Below are 17,046 nucleotides of genomic sequence, written 5' to 3'. Positions count from 1 at the left end.
CCGATTTGAAGGTTTTACCGAAATGGCTGAAATTTGGTGCTTAGTCTTCGTTTGGGGAATAAAACCTTTCCCCGGAATTTTTTCCATTGATTTTAAGTATTTCGAAGAATTTGTCCTCAATATTTCTCCGAAATGGCTGAAATTTGGTATTCGTTGGTGGTATAAAATTTTCTCCCAAAAATGTTTCGGTACAGGTCCACGCCGTTATCTAGTCCTCATAGAACGGTACCTCCCAATTTTCGGTATTGTGAAGGTTATGGCCAAAATAATCCATCGAAATGGCTGACATTTAGTATTTAGTCTTCGTTGAGAGTACAAAACTTTCCACCTGAAATTTGTAAGTAAAGGTTCACGCCTTCATATTGCCCCATAGAAGCATTTCGAAGGTTGTGGCCTCAATATTCCTCCGAAATGGCTGAAATTTGGTATTTAACATTCGTTGGTGGTATAAAACTTTCTCCCGGAAATGTGTCGGTACAGGTCCACGCCTTAATAGAACCCCCATTTGTAGGTATAGGTTCACGACTTCATACTGCCCCATTGAAGTGTATCTCCCGATTTTCGGTATTTTGAAGGTTGTGGCTTCAATACTTCACCGAAATGGCTGAAATTTGGTATTAGGTCATCATTGGGGTATTTAACTTTCCCCTCTAAATTTGTCGGTATTAGTCAATGCCTTCATATAACCGCCATAGAACGGTACATCCCAAATTTCGGTATTTTGAAGGTTGTGGCCTCAATAAAAATGTGCTATAATTGTTCAGTTTTATTTCAATACAACTCGTGGTGGAGGGACCGAACTAACCGCCAATCTTGCTTATTTTAACTCATTTCGGTAGATGTTATAGACAGCCTCTTAAGTCATAAAAGCTTAATTTATTTGAAATATCGCAAACATTGATCTTTGCTCTAATATGGGAATACAAATAACAATTTCAAATTATTGCTGTGGAGGCTATTACAAGTTCGGTTTCAAGAACATCTGACAAATTTCTCCCGAAGAAAAACGATCTTAAAATCTTATTTATTCCATGTTTTAACATTCATGCCTTCAGTTCCACCCTAATATCTCCACCATAATTGCTGGTACTTAACAATTATTGAATGTAAACCTGAATAAAAAAGGCCCAGGCACTTTGGTTAAATGCCAACATCAACACTATTATAAATGCAATACATTAAAAATAATTAATATAAATTGGTTGATGGCAATAACAACAACAATAAATATGATAATATAAAAGCTATACAAAAACAATACATACTTTCATGAAAATACATACATATATACATACATATATACTTAAAGGATAATTGTGAAACAAAAAAGTGAATTTTACCTGCTGGAATGATTGGGCTCATGGGCAAATGGTTCAGCGTATATATTACGCACTGGCGGTACGCGACGCGGTAATGGTGGTGGTACTGGATTATAACCATCCATAATTGTATCACAATCGGAATATTTCATTGATTTCATAGTCATGTTGGAATTGTTTTTGTTAAATTTTCGTTATATGAATAGGGAAAAGTGGCCAGCAGCAACAGACCAGACTACTGCAATGCAATTTTGCTGTTTTTTCTTTGCTTATATAGTGAGTGGTATAAGCTTGTTATTTGATTGGTATTTTTTGTTTGTTGTTTTCTCTTTGGTTTGTTGTTGTTCTTATTGTTTTATGTTTCAGAATTGTATTTCATATGTTTAAAAGATAAATATGCAGGATTCCGAAAACAAAACATGTGTATATTGTTTGTTTTTAAAGCGCGCCAATGTTTGTGGCGTTGTTGTTTATTATGGTTGCTGTTTATTGCATGTGTAAATACAATAAAAAGTAATTATTGTTCTTTTTTCACTCCTCTTGCTATTATTATAATTTTTTTTGGTTGCTATTGAGTAGAAACACTTAATAACAACAACTGGCTGGCTGCTATGCGCCACGCGTTGTGTGTGTGTTTTTTTAAAGACTTGCGGCTTATTATTAATATTAATGACTATAAATCTCTCTCTCGTTCTCTTCGTATAGTTTTTGTCGTCGTAGTCGCCGTCGAAATTGTTTAAATATTTTGTTTCTCGTATTATTTATTCATGTGTCGTAGTGAGGTTGTTTCGTATGGAAAAATGGATTGTTTGTTTTTCCTGTGCATTGAAAATAGTGCAACATTTTTGCGCTGTATAAAGCGCAAAATGTGCTTAACAATTAATTAAAAAAATTGCAATACACATTCGTTGGGCTCGTTGCAGTTCTCTCTGTCTCTATTTTAGTTCGTTTTCTTTTACAAAATACAGACGATGTATTTCTGTATGTGTTGCCAATTAATTAATATTTAAAATCGTTATTCCGTAGTAACTGCTGTGTCATTTTGTGTGGCTTTCAACTATTTTCATAGAGAATAGAAAAATAGTTTTCAAACAAAACACTTTTCACTAGTTTCCATTTTAGATTTGCTTGTGTGTGTGTGCTTCAACCAAATACATACCTGCAAGGAGAAACGTAAAAAGAGGAAAATTGCAATTAGAAAATTTCGTATAAAATAATTTTTCATTTAAATCTTAAACTAAATAATTATTCGGAATACGGACTAAAAACTCCTTTGGTTGGTAAAGTAAAAAAATAATGCACATTTTTTATTAAAAATAATTGTATGGATTTTTTTCTATAGAAGCACCCTTACATTCAGAAAGGGTCTATAGAAGCACCCTTACATTCAGAAAGGGTCTATAGAAGCAGCCTTACATTCAGAAAGGGTCTATAGAAGCCCCCTTACATTCAGAAAGGGTCTATAGAAGCACACTTTCTTTCAGAAAGAGACTATAGAAACTCACTTTCTTTCAGATAGGGTCTACAGAAGCACACTTTCTTACAGAAAGGGTCTATAGAAGCACACTTTCTTTCAGAAAGGGTCTGTAGAAGCACCCTTTCTTTCAGAAAGAGACTATAGAAGCTCACTTTCTTTCAGATAGGGTCTATAGAAGCACACTTTCTTACAGAAAGGGTCCATAGAAGCAACCTTTCTTTTAGAAAGGGTCTCTAGAAGCACACATTCTTTCAGGAAAGGTCTAAAGAAGCTCCTTTTTTCAGAAAGGTACCCTTTCTTACAGAAAGGGTCTATATTTCAGAAAGGGTCTGTAGAAGCACCCTTTCTTTCAGAAGGGGTCCATAGAAGCACACTTTCTTTCAGAAAGGGTCTGTAGAAGCACCCTTTCTTTCAGAAGGGGTCCATAGAAGCACACTTTCTTTCAGAAAGGGTCTGTAGAAGCACCCTTTCTTTGAGAAGGGGTCCATAGAAGCACCCTTTCTTTCAGAAAGGGTCTCTAGAAGCACACTTTCTTTCAGGAAAGGTCTAAAGAAGCTCCTTTTTTCAGAAAGGGTCTATAGAAGCACACTTTCTTTCAGAAAGGGTCTGTAGAAGAACCCTTTCTTTAAGAAGGGGTCCATAGAAGCACACTTTCTTTCAGAAAGGGTCTGTAGAAGCACCCTTTCTTTGAGAAGGGGTCCATAGAAGCACCCTTTCTTTAAGAAAGGGTCTCTAGAAGCACACTTTCTTTCAGGAAAGGTCTAAAGAAGCTCCTTTTTTCAGAAAGGGTCTATAGAAGCACACTTTCTTTCAGAAAGGGTCTGTAGAAGCACCCTTTCTTTCAGAAGGGGTCCATAGAAGCACCCTTTCTTTCAGAAAGGGTCTCTAGAAGCACACTTTCTTTCAGGAAAGGTCTAGAGACGCTTCTTTTTTCAGAAAGGGTCTATAGAAGCACACTTTCTTTCAGAAAGGGTCTATAGAAGCACCCTTTCTTCCAGAAAAGGTCTATAGAAGCATCCTTTCTTTCAGAAATGGTCTATAGAAGCACCCTTTCTTTCAGAAAAGGTCTATAGAAGTACCCCTTCTATTAGAAAGGGTCTATAGAAGTAGCCCTTCTTTCAGAAAGGGTATATAGAAGCAATCTTTCTTTCAGAAATGGTATATAGATGCACCCTTCCTTTCAGAAAGGGTCTATAGAAGTAGCCCTTCTTTCAGAAAGGGTATATAGAAGCAATCTTTCTTTCAGAAATGGTATATAGATGCACCCTTCCTTTCAGAAAGGGTCTATTGAAGCACCCTTTCATTCAGAAAGGGTCTATAGAAGCACCCTTTCATTCAGAAAGGGTCTATAGAAGCACCCTTTCATTGAGAAAGGGTCTATAGAAGCACCCTTTCTTTTAGAAAGGGTCTATAGGAACACCATTTCTTTCAGAAAGAGTCTATAGAAGCACTTTTTCTTTCAGAAGGGGTCTATAGAAGCACCGTTTCTTTCAGAGAGGGTCTATAGAAGCGCCCTTTCTTTCAAATTGGGTCTACAGAAGCACCATATCTTTCAGAAAGGGTCTATAGAAGCACCCTTTCTTTCAGAAATGGTCTATAGAAGCACCCTTTCTCTCAGAAATGTTCTATAGAAGCATATTTCTTCCAGAAAGCGTTTATAGAAGCATATTTCTTCCAAAAAGCGTTTATAGAAGCAACCATTCTTTCAGAAATGGTATATAGAAGCACCCTTTCTTTCAGAAATGGTCTATAGAAGCACCCTTTCTCTCAGATAGGGTCTATATAAGCAGCCCTTCTTTCCGAAAGGGTATATAGAAGCAACCTTTCAGAAATGGTATATAGAAGCATATTTCTTTCAGAAAGGGTTTATAGAAACAACCTTTCTTTCAGAAATGATATATAGAAGCACCCTTTCTTTCAGAAATGGTCTATAGAAGCACGTTTCTTTCAGAAAGGGTCTACAGAAGCAGAAAATAATGTCCGTCTGTTGTAATTGCTTTATTTTTGTAGTCGAGTGTCCATAGTTAGGTCAAGTTCGAAGGTGGTCTACATCGGTCCACGTTTTGGTATTGTCCCCATACAACAGTATCTCCCATTTTCGGTATTTTGAGGATTTTAGGTACAAATTTTAACTAAACTTGCCATTTGAGTTTACTTGCAGACATGATAGCCCCCACATAAAAGTACATCCCGATTTTCGGAATTTTGAGGATTTTAGCTTTAATTTTTAGCCGAACCAGCTGCAATTTGAATTTTGAGGCCCTCAGTGGACACGAAACTACTCCACAGAAAATTGTCAACATAGGTCCAAGTTTTGGTATTGCCCCCATATTACGGAACATCGGTATTTTGAGGATTTTACCCACAAATTTTAAGACTGAACTGTCTACAATATTAATTTTGAGATTCCCAGAGGTTATACAACTTCTGCACAAAAAATGTTCAACATAGGTCCATGTTTTGGTACAGCCCGCGTAAAAGGTACCTCCCGATTTTCGGTATTTTAGGGAGTTTAGCTAAATTTTTTTAGTCGAACAAGCTGCAATTTAATATTTGAGATTCCTTCAGCACAAAAAATTTACCACATAGGTCCATGTCTTGTTATATCTCCTATATGACAGTATCTCCCGATTTTCGGTACTTTGAGGATTTTAGCTCCAATTTTTAACCAATTTAGCTTTAATTTAACATTTGAAGTTCCCTGCTGTCACAAAACATCTTCACTGAAAATTGTCAACATATAACGATTTTTGGTATTTTGAGGATTTTAGCTAAATTTGTTTTAACGAATTATCTGTACTTTGCCATGTGAAGTCACGAAAGATATACACTAAAAATTGTCAACCTAGTTCCGTACTTTGATACAGGCCCCATTTAGCGGTACCTCCATATTTTAGGCGTTTTGAGGAGTTTAAGTGCATTTCTTGACCGAACTATATGTTCCAGTAGTCACAAAACTTCTCCTCACTTTGATATAGGCCCGATATAAAGGTGCAGCCCGATTGAAGACATTATTGGGTACGTTTTCTATTTTGTGTATCCTTAGTTATAAAATAAATCCAAATAAAACTTATTAGTTCATTTTAGTTCAGAATAATTTATAATCTACTAGCAGACCCCGGTCCGCGTTGCTGGCCCGTCGTAATGAGTTTTAATGACAACTTTTTATCGACTTTATGCTTGAAAATTCAAAAATAGGTATTTTCTACCTCACTTCTTGTCTATTGTCAAACCGAGAGGGATTTTTTGTCTGTAACCTTTCTTTTCTCTTACGGACTTTGTCGGATTTTTTCGCCAATTTATGCTTTTTAGGATTTATTATCGTCCATGTCCCTGTCTTTATCCTAAAGCGATATAATTTTAAAGGTTAAAAAGTGGTTAAATCGAATTCTCCCGCTTATTGATACTTATATGTTTTAGCTTTTCATGGCTGATGGACCGTTGAACCTCACCATTCAAGTAAATTTGTAAATATATAGTTTTTCTTGATCGGGGGCGCAACCACCGTTGTCTCGAAAACTAATTTGCAACCCGATGCACTCATAAGTTTAGCAAATATAGCGATTATAAAATAATAGGCCCCGAAATTCGTCTACAAATATATAGCATTTTGGACCACGGGACATTCCTGAACATTTTCTGAATATTAGGTTCTGTAGTTTTGGAAAAATAATGTTTTGAAAAGAGTGGGCGTGGTCATCAGTTTTCAAGATATAACATATTAAAAAAAGTAGGTCCGGTATCATGGCTCCAAATATGTACCTAGGGTGCACACAACTTCATTGCCTACCAAAATGTATGCTGAAACCGATATAATCATACATTTGGCTTATATATAGCGTTTAACAGAAAGGCATGGGGAAGCTACCCCACCTCTTCCGAAATTCATAATATATACATAACAACGGCAAACATTGAGCTTTTGTCGCAAATTTTATGGAAATCCCTTCAGTAGTATTGGAGTTATGACAAAGAAGTACCTAGATTGTATATTAATCCGTAAATTTTTAATTCGATACATGCATAATTTTTGCAAATATAGAGTTTTTTAAAAATATCACATAGGGGAGGTACCCCGCTCCCTCTGGAATTCAATAAATTCAACAGAATTTGTAGCCTATTTTAAGCGGGGGCAAACTTGTACATTCCCTGGTAATTTCAGGAAAATCGGTTCTGTAGTTTTTGTAGAAATGATTAAAATTTAAAATTGAAAAAAGTGGGCGTAGATTTTCTTTGCATAAAAAAATATCGAAATCGGTCCAGCCGTTCTCAGCTGATGCCATGACCAACGAACGACATTTGATTTTTATTTTTAAAGATTTTAAAGTTTATACAAATCGCGATTTCCTTGAAAATCCTTTCAGTAGTTTTGTAGATATAACCTAATTAGAAAATGAGCGTGGTCGGATCTTAAGTCCCAAAATAAGTACGTAAGGTTGGAGACACAATCGCCATTGACTCGCAAATAAATTCCGAAACCGATACATTCGTATTTGTTGCAAATATTGCATTTTTACAAAAATAGGGCATAGGGGAAGTACCCGCCCGATCCGAAAGTCAAAAAATATGTAGCCTATTTTTATCGGGGACCAACCCTGTACATTCGCTGAAAGTTTCAGGAAAATCGATTTAGCAGTTTCGTAGATATAATATATTTAAAAAAGTGGGCGTTGTCCAGTCTTAATGCCCCAAATAAGCACGAAAGGTCGGAGACACAATCGCCATTGACTCGGAAATTAATTTTCAAAGCGATACATTTGTAATTGTTGCAAATATTGCATTTTTACAAAAATAGGGCATAGGGGAGGTACCCCGCCCGATCCGAAATTCAACCAAATGTGTAGCCTATTTCAACAGGGGGCCATCGCTCTACGTTCCCTGAAAATTTCAGAAAAATCTATTGAGTAGTTTCGTAGATATAACATATTTATAAAAGTGGGCGGAAAAGTGGGCGTGGCCAATTTTTCTTTGCATAAAAACGTAAACTGGACTATGACCAACATTTCCACAAAATATTATCCAAATCGCTCCAGCCGTTTTCAACTGATTCAATTACCAACAAACGACAATTGAGTTTTATATATAAAGATTTACAGAATTTTTGAATTTTGTACGATTTGTATTTATTCCCCCTTAGCAACAAAGCTAACCTTATTTTTATAAATGTTTTCCTAATAATTATATTTGCGTTATCATTATCTTCATCACCTTGTTACCTTTGCCTCCTACTGTGATTTTAATCTAATCTCATTTATATGATCTCGTTTGATTAACATTTGAGTTTCGACTTTTTTATATTAAAAATAATTATATCTGATTAGAGTTGATGATGAACTTTGATTGCTACATTTTCTACAACTATTTATAATGAATGAAACCAACAAATTTGTTTCAAAATATAAGCGAGCTTAACTAGAAGAGATTTTGTAACGCTAATTGTAGCTAATTATAAATATCAATGATGACATGCAATTCAACAAATATTATGGGTCATTATAAGCCCTCATAGGTATGAATTAATAAATGAAATACATTTCATCGAAGACGCCAACAAATTTTTCAACTTTGCCGCCTCTAAAAATGTATTTGTTTGCTAGGAAGTCTCGAGTGGTGAATTTCGTAGCTTGGTCTCGATGATCCATCATGTTGCTTTAGTTCAAATTGAACAAATATGGCTCAAAACTATTGCAAAATATAACTGATGTAACCAAAAATAAAGAATTTATTGTTTTTTATAGTTTACCGTAAAACTCACAGCTGGCGTTTTTTCCTAAAAGTATGCAGCAGACACACATGGGTCCATAATAATTGTTCTACAAACATCCCAGACGGGACAAGGGAGACTTCTCTCATATCAATGAGTGCACCCTCAATGATATGGGACCTAGTGTTTATCGCCGAGTCCGAACTGCGTATATTACGACACCACTTGTAGAAAAGTTTTGCATAGGTCCATATATTGCATATTGGTCTCTAAAAAAATACTTATTCGAAAACATATATTCATATGGTCAAATAGAAGTTTATTAATACATTTCTCGTACTTTTAATTTGTAATAATATACTTTAAAAATTATTGTTCATGCACCCCTTCCCTCAAAAATAAGATTCCAAATCATAACACTTGTTATCCCCAAAAACCCCATACTATTACTTTGGAATACCAGAAATGCCCAACTCTACTCTCAACCTGCATGGCTTATCTCTGATCATTTATCTTATCCAACAAAGTATGTTGGTATCTGCCCCAAAGAAATCACTCATTATGCTGTCTTAAAAACTGACAATGTGAAGTGAAGTTTTCTTAAAGTTATTATTTATGTTTACCTATTATTCATCTACAAAAAAGTTTATGCGTAGGCTTTTGAAAACACCACCTAGTCCGTTTACTAAGATGGATTAACAGATAGCTAAATTTAAACACATATTTACATACATTTTCAATAATCCATATCTAGAGGGGCGAAAGTAGCAAGCAAACACAAAGATACAATGACTTAGCCTACTATAAGGCAGGAGAGAATGAAATGTAAGACACCGCCCCATATCAAGTGCATTATTTATGAGTGGCTTAACGTTTATTTGGGGTTAATGAATGAATGGCGGACTGAATGAATGTTGCCCAGTGGAACATACTTGGTATATAATTTCCATTAAAAATATATGATAATAATTCATATTAAAATAAATGCTGTCAATTGTTTTGATATTAGATTTCAACAAATGAAAACCCGTTGGGCAAACATTTTTGTTTTGTTATAAATTATTCTGACATATTTGCTTGTTTGTGTTTTTATTAATGTGAAATCACAATACAATGTGACAGTTTTAAGTGTCTAACTGGTTGGGATAGATTAATATACATACATATTTATACATTTTTTGTTATAGTTGTCTGTCTGAGATTGAGATTAATATTGTAATAATTGTGATTAATATTCTCAGAAGTGTCATAAACCAGCTCATTTACATATATCATTAACATATGCATTATAGTATGATGGACTTATGATATTTAAATTTTCTTGGGGAAATAAAAGGGGCTTTAATGTGGATTTTAATTTGCTGTGATTTTGATACATCAACGATTTTTCATGGAATTTTGGTATGTAACAACTTTCTCTAATCGGAAGACCAAGTAAAAGTAAAAAAAACCTTTAAGTTCGCCCGGGACGAATTTTTTATGCCCTCCACCATGAAATGTTCTGAACTTATATTTAATAGTTAACTTTCTTTCTGTTACGAAAGTGCCATGTTTTGGTCTTGCACCTATATGACAGTATCTCCCGATTTTCGGTATTTGGAGGATTTTAGCTTCAATTTTTAACCGAGTTAGCTTTAATTTAATATTTGAGGTTACCTACTGTCACAAAACATCTCTACAGAAAATTGTCAACAAAACTCCACGTTTTTTACATCTCCCATATAACGGTACCTCCCGATTTTTGGTATTTTGAGGATTTTACCCAAATTTTTTTAACGGATTATCTGTACTTTGCCATTTGAGGTTCACTGCTGTCACGAAACATCTCCACTAAAAATTTTGCAATAGCCTCTATTTGGCGGTACCTTCCGATTTTAGGCGTTTGAGGAGTTTAGATGCATTTGTTGACCGAACTATCTGTACCAGTAGACACAAAACTTCTCCACCAAAAATGATCAATATAGGTCCACACTTTGATATAGACCCCATATAAAGGTGCCGCCCGATTGAAAATATTATTGGGTACGTTTTCTATTTGGTGTATCCTTGGTCATAAAATATATCCGCCTAAAACCTATAGTCCATTTTAGTTCAGAATAATTTATGGAGGAGGGTATAAAAAGTTCCGTCCGGCCGAACTCAAAGGATAGCAAAAACAACAACAACAAAATTACAAAAAATCGGGAGGTACAGTTATATGGTGGCTATATTAAGATATGGAGCTATGTTATGAGTTTTTGGTAGAGAAGTGATGTAACCGTAGCAAAAATCCTCGAAATACCGAAGGTTACATGGGGACTATAACAAAATATGGAGCTGTATTGACATTTTCGGTGAAAAAGTTTTGTTACCACTGAGGACCTCAGAGGCCAAATTACAGATAGTTCGGTAAAAAAACGCAGCAAAACTCCACAAAACACCTAAAATCGGAAGGTATTGTAATATGGGGGCTATACCATAACATTGACCTATGTTAAACATTTTCAGTGGAGACGTTTTGTGTGCACTGGGAATCTCAAATGTCAAATTACAAGTAGTTCGTTTCAAAAATGTATCTAAAATCCTCAATACATCTAAAATCGGGAGGTACCATTATATGAGGGCTATACCAAAACATGGACCAATGTTGACAATTTTCGGTGGAGAAATTTTGTGTCTACTGAGAGTCCTAAATGTCAAATTACAAGTAGTTCGTTCAAAAAATGTAGGTAAAATCCTCAAAAATGTATCTAAAAATTCTTCAATCTGTTGGTACCTTTATATGGACGATTTTTGGAGGAGTAGTTTCGGAAACTCTAAGAACTTCAAATGACAAATTACAGCGTGTTCAATTAAAAATTGTAGCTAAAATCCTCAAAATACCGAAAATTGCGAGGTACAGTTCTATAGGGGCGATGCCTAAAAATTGGCCTATGTGGACGATTTTTTGTGAACAAGTCTCGGGACTACTAAGAACCTCAAATGCAAAATTTCAGTTCAGTCAAAAATTGTAGCTAAAATGATCAAAATACCGAAAGTCAGAGTGTATTGTTATGCGGAGGCTATACCAAAACATGGACGATTTTTGTGAAGAAGTTTCGGGACTACTGAAAACCTCAAATGTCAAGTTAATTCGGTTAAAAATTGAAGCTTAAGTCCTCAAAATACCGAGGTACAGTTATATAGGGAGAGGTTGGAGAAGTTTTGGGACCACTGAGAACTTCAAATGTTTCAGCTAGTTCGGACACAAATTGTAGCTAAAATCCCAAAAATACCTTAAAACGGGCTGTACCGTTATATGGGGACTATACCAAAACATGACCCTATATTAAATTTCGGGAAGAGTCGGGGCTACTGAGAACCTCAAATGTCAAATTGCAGGTAGTTCGGTTAAAAAATTTAGCTAAAATCCCCAAAATCCGGTGGTACCGTTATATGGTGACTATACCAAAACGTGAACCTATATAACCCATCTTCGAACTTGACCTGCCTATGGAAAAGACACTGGGGTGCAGCGTTCTATCTCAATTATTGTGGACGGTAGAGTGATTATTACGGACGAACATGGCTAGATCGTCTTAGAATTTTATCCTGATCAAGAATATATATACTTTATATGGTAGCAAATGATTAGTTCGATGTGTTCCAAACAGAACAACAAACTTAATATACCCCCCATGATATGGTGGAGGTTATAGAAATATGCCAAAAAACATATGTTCTCTTTTAACACAGTTGAGGTGAGGTTGAGGTTTTTTCAATTTCAAAGCGCTCCACTTTTTAGTTTCTCCTTTGCTAGATTTGAACATGCGAACTTCTGATTTGTAGCAAAACACACTACTAAGGTTTTTGTGAAGCTTAGATGTGCACAACATAGTTTCCGAAATTTTGCCATGAAAAAAAATGTTTGCCTACGTTGAACGTTGAACACAAAACCCTCGTAGTTGTCGTCGGACATAGGCAATTTGTGCTATCGTATTCATTACTTAGGAAGGAGTAAAGTAATTAGTTTTGCCTTGTAAAATTTTTAGAAGGGCCTTTTTGGCTTACTGGTAATGCAGAAAGTATATTGTTTATATAACTTTGTAATGGGTTGTTCGGCTCATGTGACTTAAAAATGTTTGCGGTGATATAACAAAATTAACAAAACCACACACACAGTCAAACAGCAAAAAATTCGAATGATATAATAAATTATTTCTTGCAACAATTCTCCTGCACACTGTTGAAATTTTTTATGGCGCGTGTGTATGTGTGGCAGCTTACCATCAGTGATTCACACTGACATTGAGTTTCTATGCTGACACACTCACGTTTGCATCTTACCCGTCTCCGCATAACAAGTAACACACGCTCCACCAAGAATCACTGTGGCTGCAGTGTCAGTGGCTTCTATGTCACATAGTCGTCAACCTTTAATGTAACCTTTAGCCACTGCATACACAAGAATATAATGTTGTAACCTGTCTACAAAAAAGTGGCAATCCCGAGAATTAGTAGTTACTGGAATAAAGTCACACACACGCGCATATACAACCACATAAAATAGTTATGTAATGTTGATTATACCGTCTATGTTGCCGTTATTAATAGCAGTCACAGCCCCATGTTTTTTGGTGGACAAGCGAATTCCCAAAATCATGAAGGCATATAATGTTTTTTTAATGACTTAGATTTGGAAATACAAATATGTATAGAAAATAGGTATTCTTATAGAAAAATTAAAATTGAAGGACTAAAAAGGACAATTTTCAAGAAATTGTAGGCAGCTATGTGATGGACCACCTTTCTTATACCCTCCACCATAGTATGGAGGGTATATTAAGTTTTTTTTTCGTTTTTAACGCATTAAAAAATCATTTGCGACAACATAAATTATATATATTCTTGATTAGTATAAAATTCTGAGTCTATACAGCCATGTCCGTCTGTTTCAATAGCTCTAGCGTCCGCAATAATTGCACTCGAGTGTCTTTTTTTCATAGGCAGGTCAAGTTCGATTTAGCCGAACTACCTGTAATTAATTATTTGAGATTGCCAGCGGTCACAAAACATCTCCACCATAAATCGTAAACATAGCTCCAGGTTTCGGAATAGCCCTCGTATAACGGTACCTCCCGATTTTCGTTGTGTTGAGGGTATTAGCAACATTTTTTGACCGAACTACCCGTAATTTGACTGCTGATGTTCGCAGAGGTTACAAATTGTCTTCAGCAAAAACTGTCAACATAGGTCCATGTTTTGGTATAGCCCCCATATAACGGTAACGACCGATTTTCGGTATTTTGAGGATTTTATCTACATTTCTTGACAGAAGTACCTGCAATTTGACTTTTGAGGCTCTCAATTGTCACAAAACTATTAAACAAAAAATTTTATACATAGGTCCATGTTTTGGTATAGCCACCTTACAAAGGTACCTCCCGATTTTCCTTATTTTGAGGATTTTAGCTAACATTTTTAAACAAACTTGACGTAATTTGCCATCTGAGGTTCCTTGCGTTCACAACCCCTCTATACTGAAATTTGTCTATACAGTTCCATGTTTTGGTATAACCCCCATATAACGGTACCTTCTGATTTTAGGTACTTTGAGAAATTTAAATACTTTTTGACCGAACTACCTGTTATTTGACATTTGGTCACAAAACATCTTCACCAAAAATTGCCAATTATCAGGAGTTTAGCTACATGTGTAGACTGAACTATCTGTAATTTGACATTTGAGGTTCCCAGTGGTCACAAAATTTCTCCACACTTTGACATGGCCCTCATATAAAGGTGGAGCCCGATTGAAGAAATTGTTTGATACATTTTTTGACTTTATTTACGCCGCCGTGGTACAATTGTATGTACACCCAGAAGGTCGTGGGTTCGATTGCCCTGCAAGGCAACACCAAATTTTCAACGGTGTCAAAATACCCCTCAGTACTGTTGACGATATTTCCTGAGTATTTCAGCCCTGTAAAGCTTCTCTACAAGTGGTGTCTTAGGACACGCCGTTCGGACTCAGCGATAAACTGTAGGTTCCATATCATTATATGAATCGAGGTGCACTCATTGATATGAGAGAAGTCTCCCTTGTCCCGCCTGTGGATGCTTGTGGAACAGAGGTCCGCAAAATGCCACTCGCTTTTAATGCATATTCGCGATTTCGTGCTTTTTTCATTGCTTGCTATTGCCATCTCTGTTTAATGCTATTGCTTGCTTTGCCTTTACTTTCATGAGTGTGTGCCAATTGCACACACACAACACACTACAAGAGCTCGTTGCCTTTTTTTTTGCACGCTGCCTTCGAAAAAGCACGTTGCATTACAAAAAGCAGTAGATATTTCTGTTCAAATTTACATGTTAATAAACATAAAAAATTAATGTTGAGACAATAAAAACAATTACTAGTTTATCCTATTATTAAAGAAACTCAAAGAAAAAGCGAAATTTGGCAAATGTATTCATTTATTCAAACAGAAGATGGTACGATACTGTGTGGTGGTATGCAGTATTGTGCATACAGCATTTGCGAATCGTGTGAATACAAATGTAAAAGCAAGCAAGCATGCACTAAAGCAGTGAATCATTTTTTGGGGTGAATCTGCTTTTTGCACATTCATATTTTTTATATGCAAGGCACTGCACTATTCGCTTTTGGGAAAAGGCAATAGAGTGTGCCTTTTATATGCATTTTGCGGACCTCTGATTGTGGAACAATTATATTATATATAGGCATTTGGGTTTCTGTGGTCACAAAGTATCTCTATTAAAAATTGTGGACAGGAAGGAAAATTAACTAATATGTATTTCATGGTGGAGGGTATAAAAAGTTCGGTTCGGCCGAATTTAACGCTTTTTACTTGTTTCTGTTTTCTTTCAATAATATTTCTCACGCCACAAAATACTGTACCATTAACTTAAGCAAACCATTCCCACGAATCGCTTAGCACAGCCTAAAGCCACAATACTCTTTAAAAGTGTCACATTTATTTCGATATAAACCCAATATTTTGATATTAAATTTCCAAACCCTAACAACCTTCAACAAAGATTAATGAAGTCTACTTCATTGTTTAGACTGGTAATTAATTTTTCTGTAATAATATTTTATATGTTAAAGTCTGGCCCATAAAAAACATACATACATAATTAACATAAATTATCAAAATAAAAAAATCCTAAATTCATTACAGGCAACAAAAAGTTGCCTATGTCATGTTGGAGATAATTTTTAAGTTAATTAATAATATGTTAGGATCTATGGATTTCAATTATTAAACGTTTTTTTGTAAACTCAATGTTGGGTGTTAACAAGAAATAAGAGCAACAGAAAACAAAAACAATCAATTAATTGCAATTTCACACAAATATTAAAAACATGAAAAATTCTTCATTATTATTTTTTTATAATGAAAAAAAATACCTGGTCATGATATCGCTTTACATCAAAAACATAATAAACCCCATCTCATCACACCCATTGCATCACAATGATGTGTGTAGTGAGTGGTAATCCCTCAAGGTGTGTGGTAAAATCCTAACAACCACAAAAAATTGAAAAATGAAATCAAATGTTTGATGAAAACTCAAAAAATGAAGGAAGGCAAAAAACTGTCTAGTCATGATCTAGCCCAGCGTTTGATTATGCCACACAAAACCAATTTGATGGGTTTTCCTATTAGTGGGATCATCAATGAGATGGCGTCATGTATGTACATACAATGATGATGATGCTTAAACATGAGCTTTTGCCATCATTTTTGAATGATGATGGATGCTGTCTATAGAAATCATGATAGTATTTCCTTATTGATTTCATAATAGAGATGTATATGGAAGCTTATAAACCACATAACTAAAGGCTAAAAACCTTTCAGCTGCAAATGATGATTTGTTGGTGAGAGAAGTTTGATTTCCAAACTAACAAATTATCAATATGATAAAGAAAAAACTGCAAGCAAAACTGCTCTAAAGCTACATACATAAAACATCCCATGTACCTACATATATTGAGGAAAACACTTGTTACAATGTAGGAAAAAAATCTGTTAATCGAATCTGGTGAACGCCCTTTTCCCTTTAGGCATAGAAGCCATACAATTGCTGTCTGGAATATCAACCTTTAACACCATTACCAAACAAACCTATGTAGATACATACACACGCTCATTCATTCAATTGCTGAAGAGATTTGAAAGGATTGTTATTTCGTTTAGCATTATCCTTTATAACGCTTCATTTGATACAAAAATTCGTAGAAAGAATAAGAAGAAAAAAGAGGAACAAAACAACACCAACGTTACCAACTAAGCCACAAATGTAATAATTGTAATTGCAAAAGCCTAAAGTTAAAGTTGAAAAAAAAAACGAGACACACACCACATCGAGTTTCAAGTGGCTTATATGTATTAATACACAATTCCCCATTCAATATAATGGCGGCGGTTCATTCGTTCGCCTGTACCCAATTGTTGTTAAACACAACGTCAACAATTCCACATGGAATCATCATCATCGTCGTCGTCTTCAACTTCTTAACTCTATGAGGAAGAGTTTTAAAAGGCTTTAGTATTAGA

At 35.3% G+C, this 17,046-nt stretch overlaps 1 protein-coding gene across 4 annotated transcripts in view; it reads right to left on the bottom strand.

Moving 5' to 3' along the window:
- Ten-a (Teneurin-a transmembrane protein) overlaps positions 1-17,046 on the bottom strand; it is a 1,182,291-nt gene that overhangs the window by 414,685 nt on the left and 750,560 nt on the right. For 2 of the 4 annotated variants that reach the window (XM_073974237.1, XM_073974238.1), the window contains exon 1: positions 1,341-1,950. The exons of 1 other annotated variant lie outside the window; for it this stretch is intronic. In XM_073974237.1, the coding sequence (XP_073830338.1) occupies positions 1,341-1,486 (146 nt within the window). In that variant the 5' untranslated portion in view covers positions 1,487-1,950. Of the gene's footprint in view, positions 1-1,340; positions 1,951-17,046 lie in introns of those variants that run through there. One more of the 4 variants, XM_073974236.1, reaches the window with a different exon arrangement.

This window comes from Musca autumnalis, unplaced genomic scaffold (assembly GCF_047663935.1).
Source record: "Musca autumnalis isolate F117 unplaced genomic scaffold, ASM4766393v1 scaffold_3, whole genome shotgun sequence".
NCBI lineage: Eukaryota > Metazoa > Arthropoda > Insecta > Diptera > Muscidae > Musca > Musca autumnalis.
Note: the sequence above shows the minus strand (reverse complement) of the source record. Positions and strands in the feature narration are given on the sequence as shown.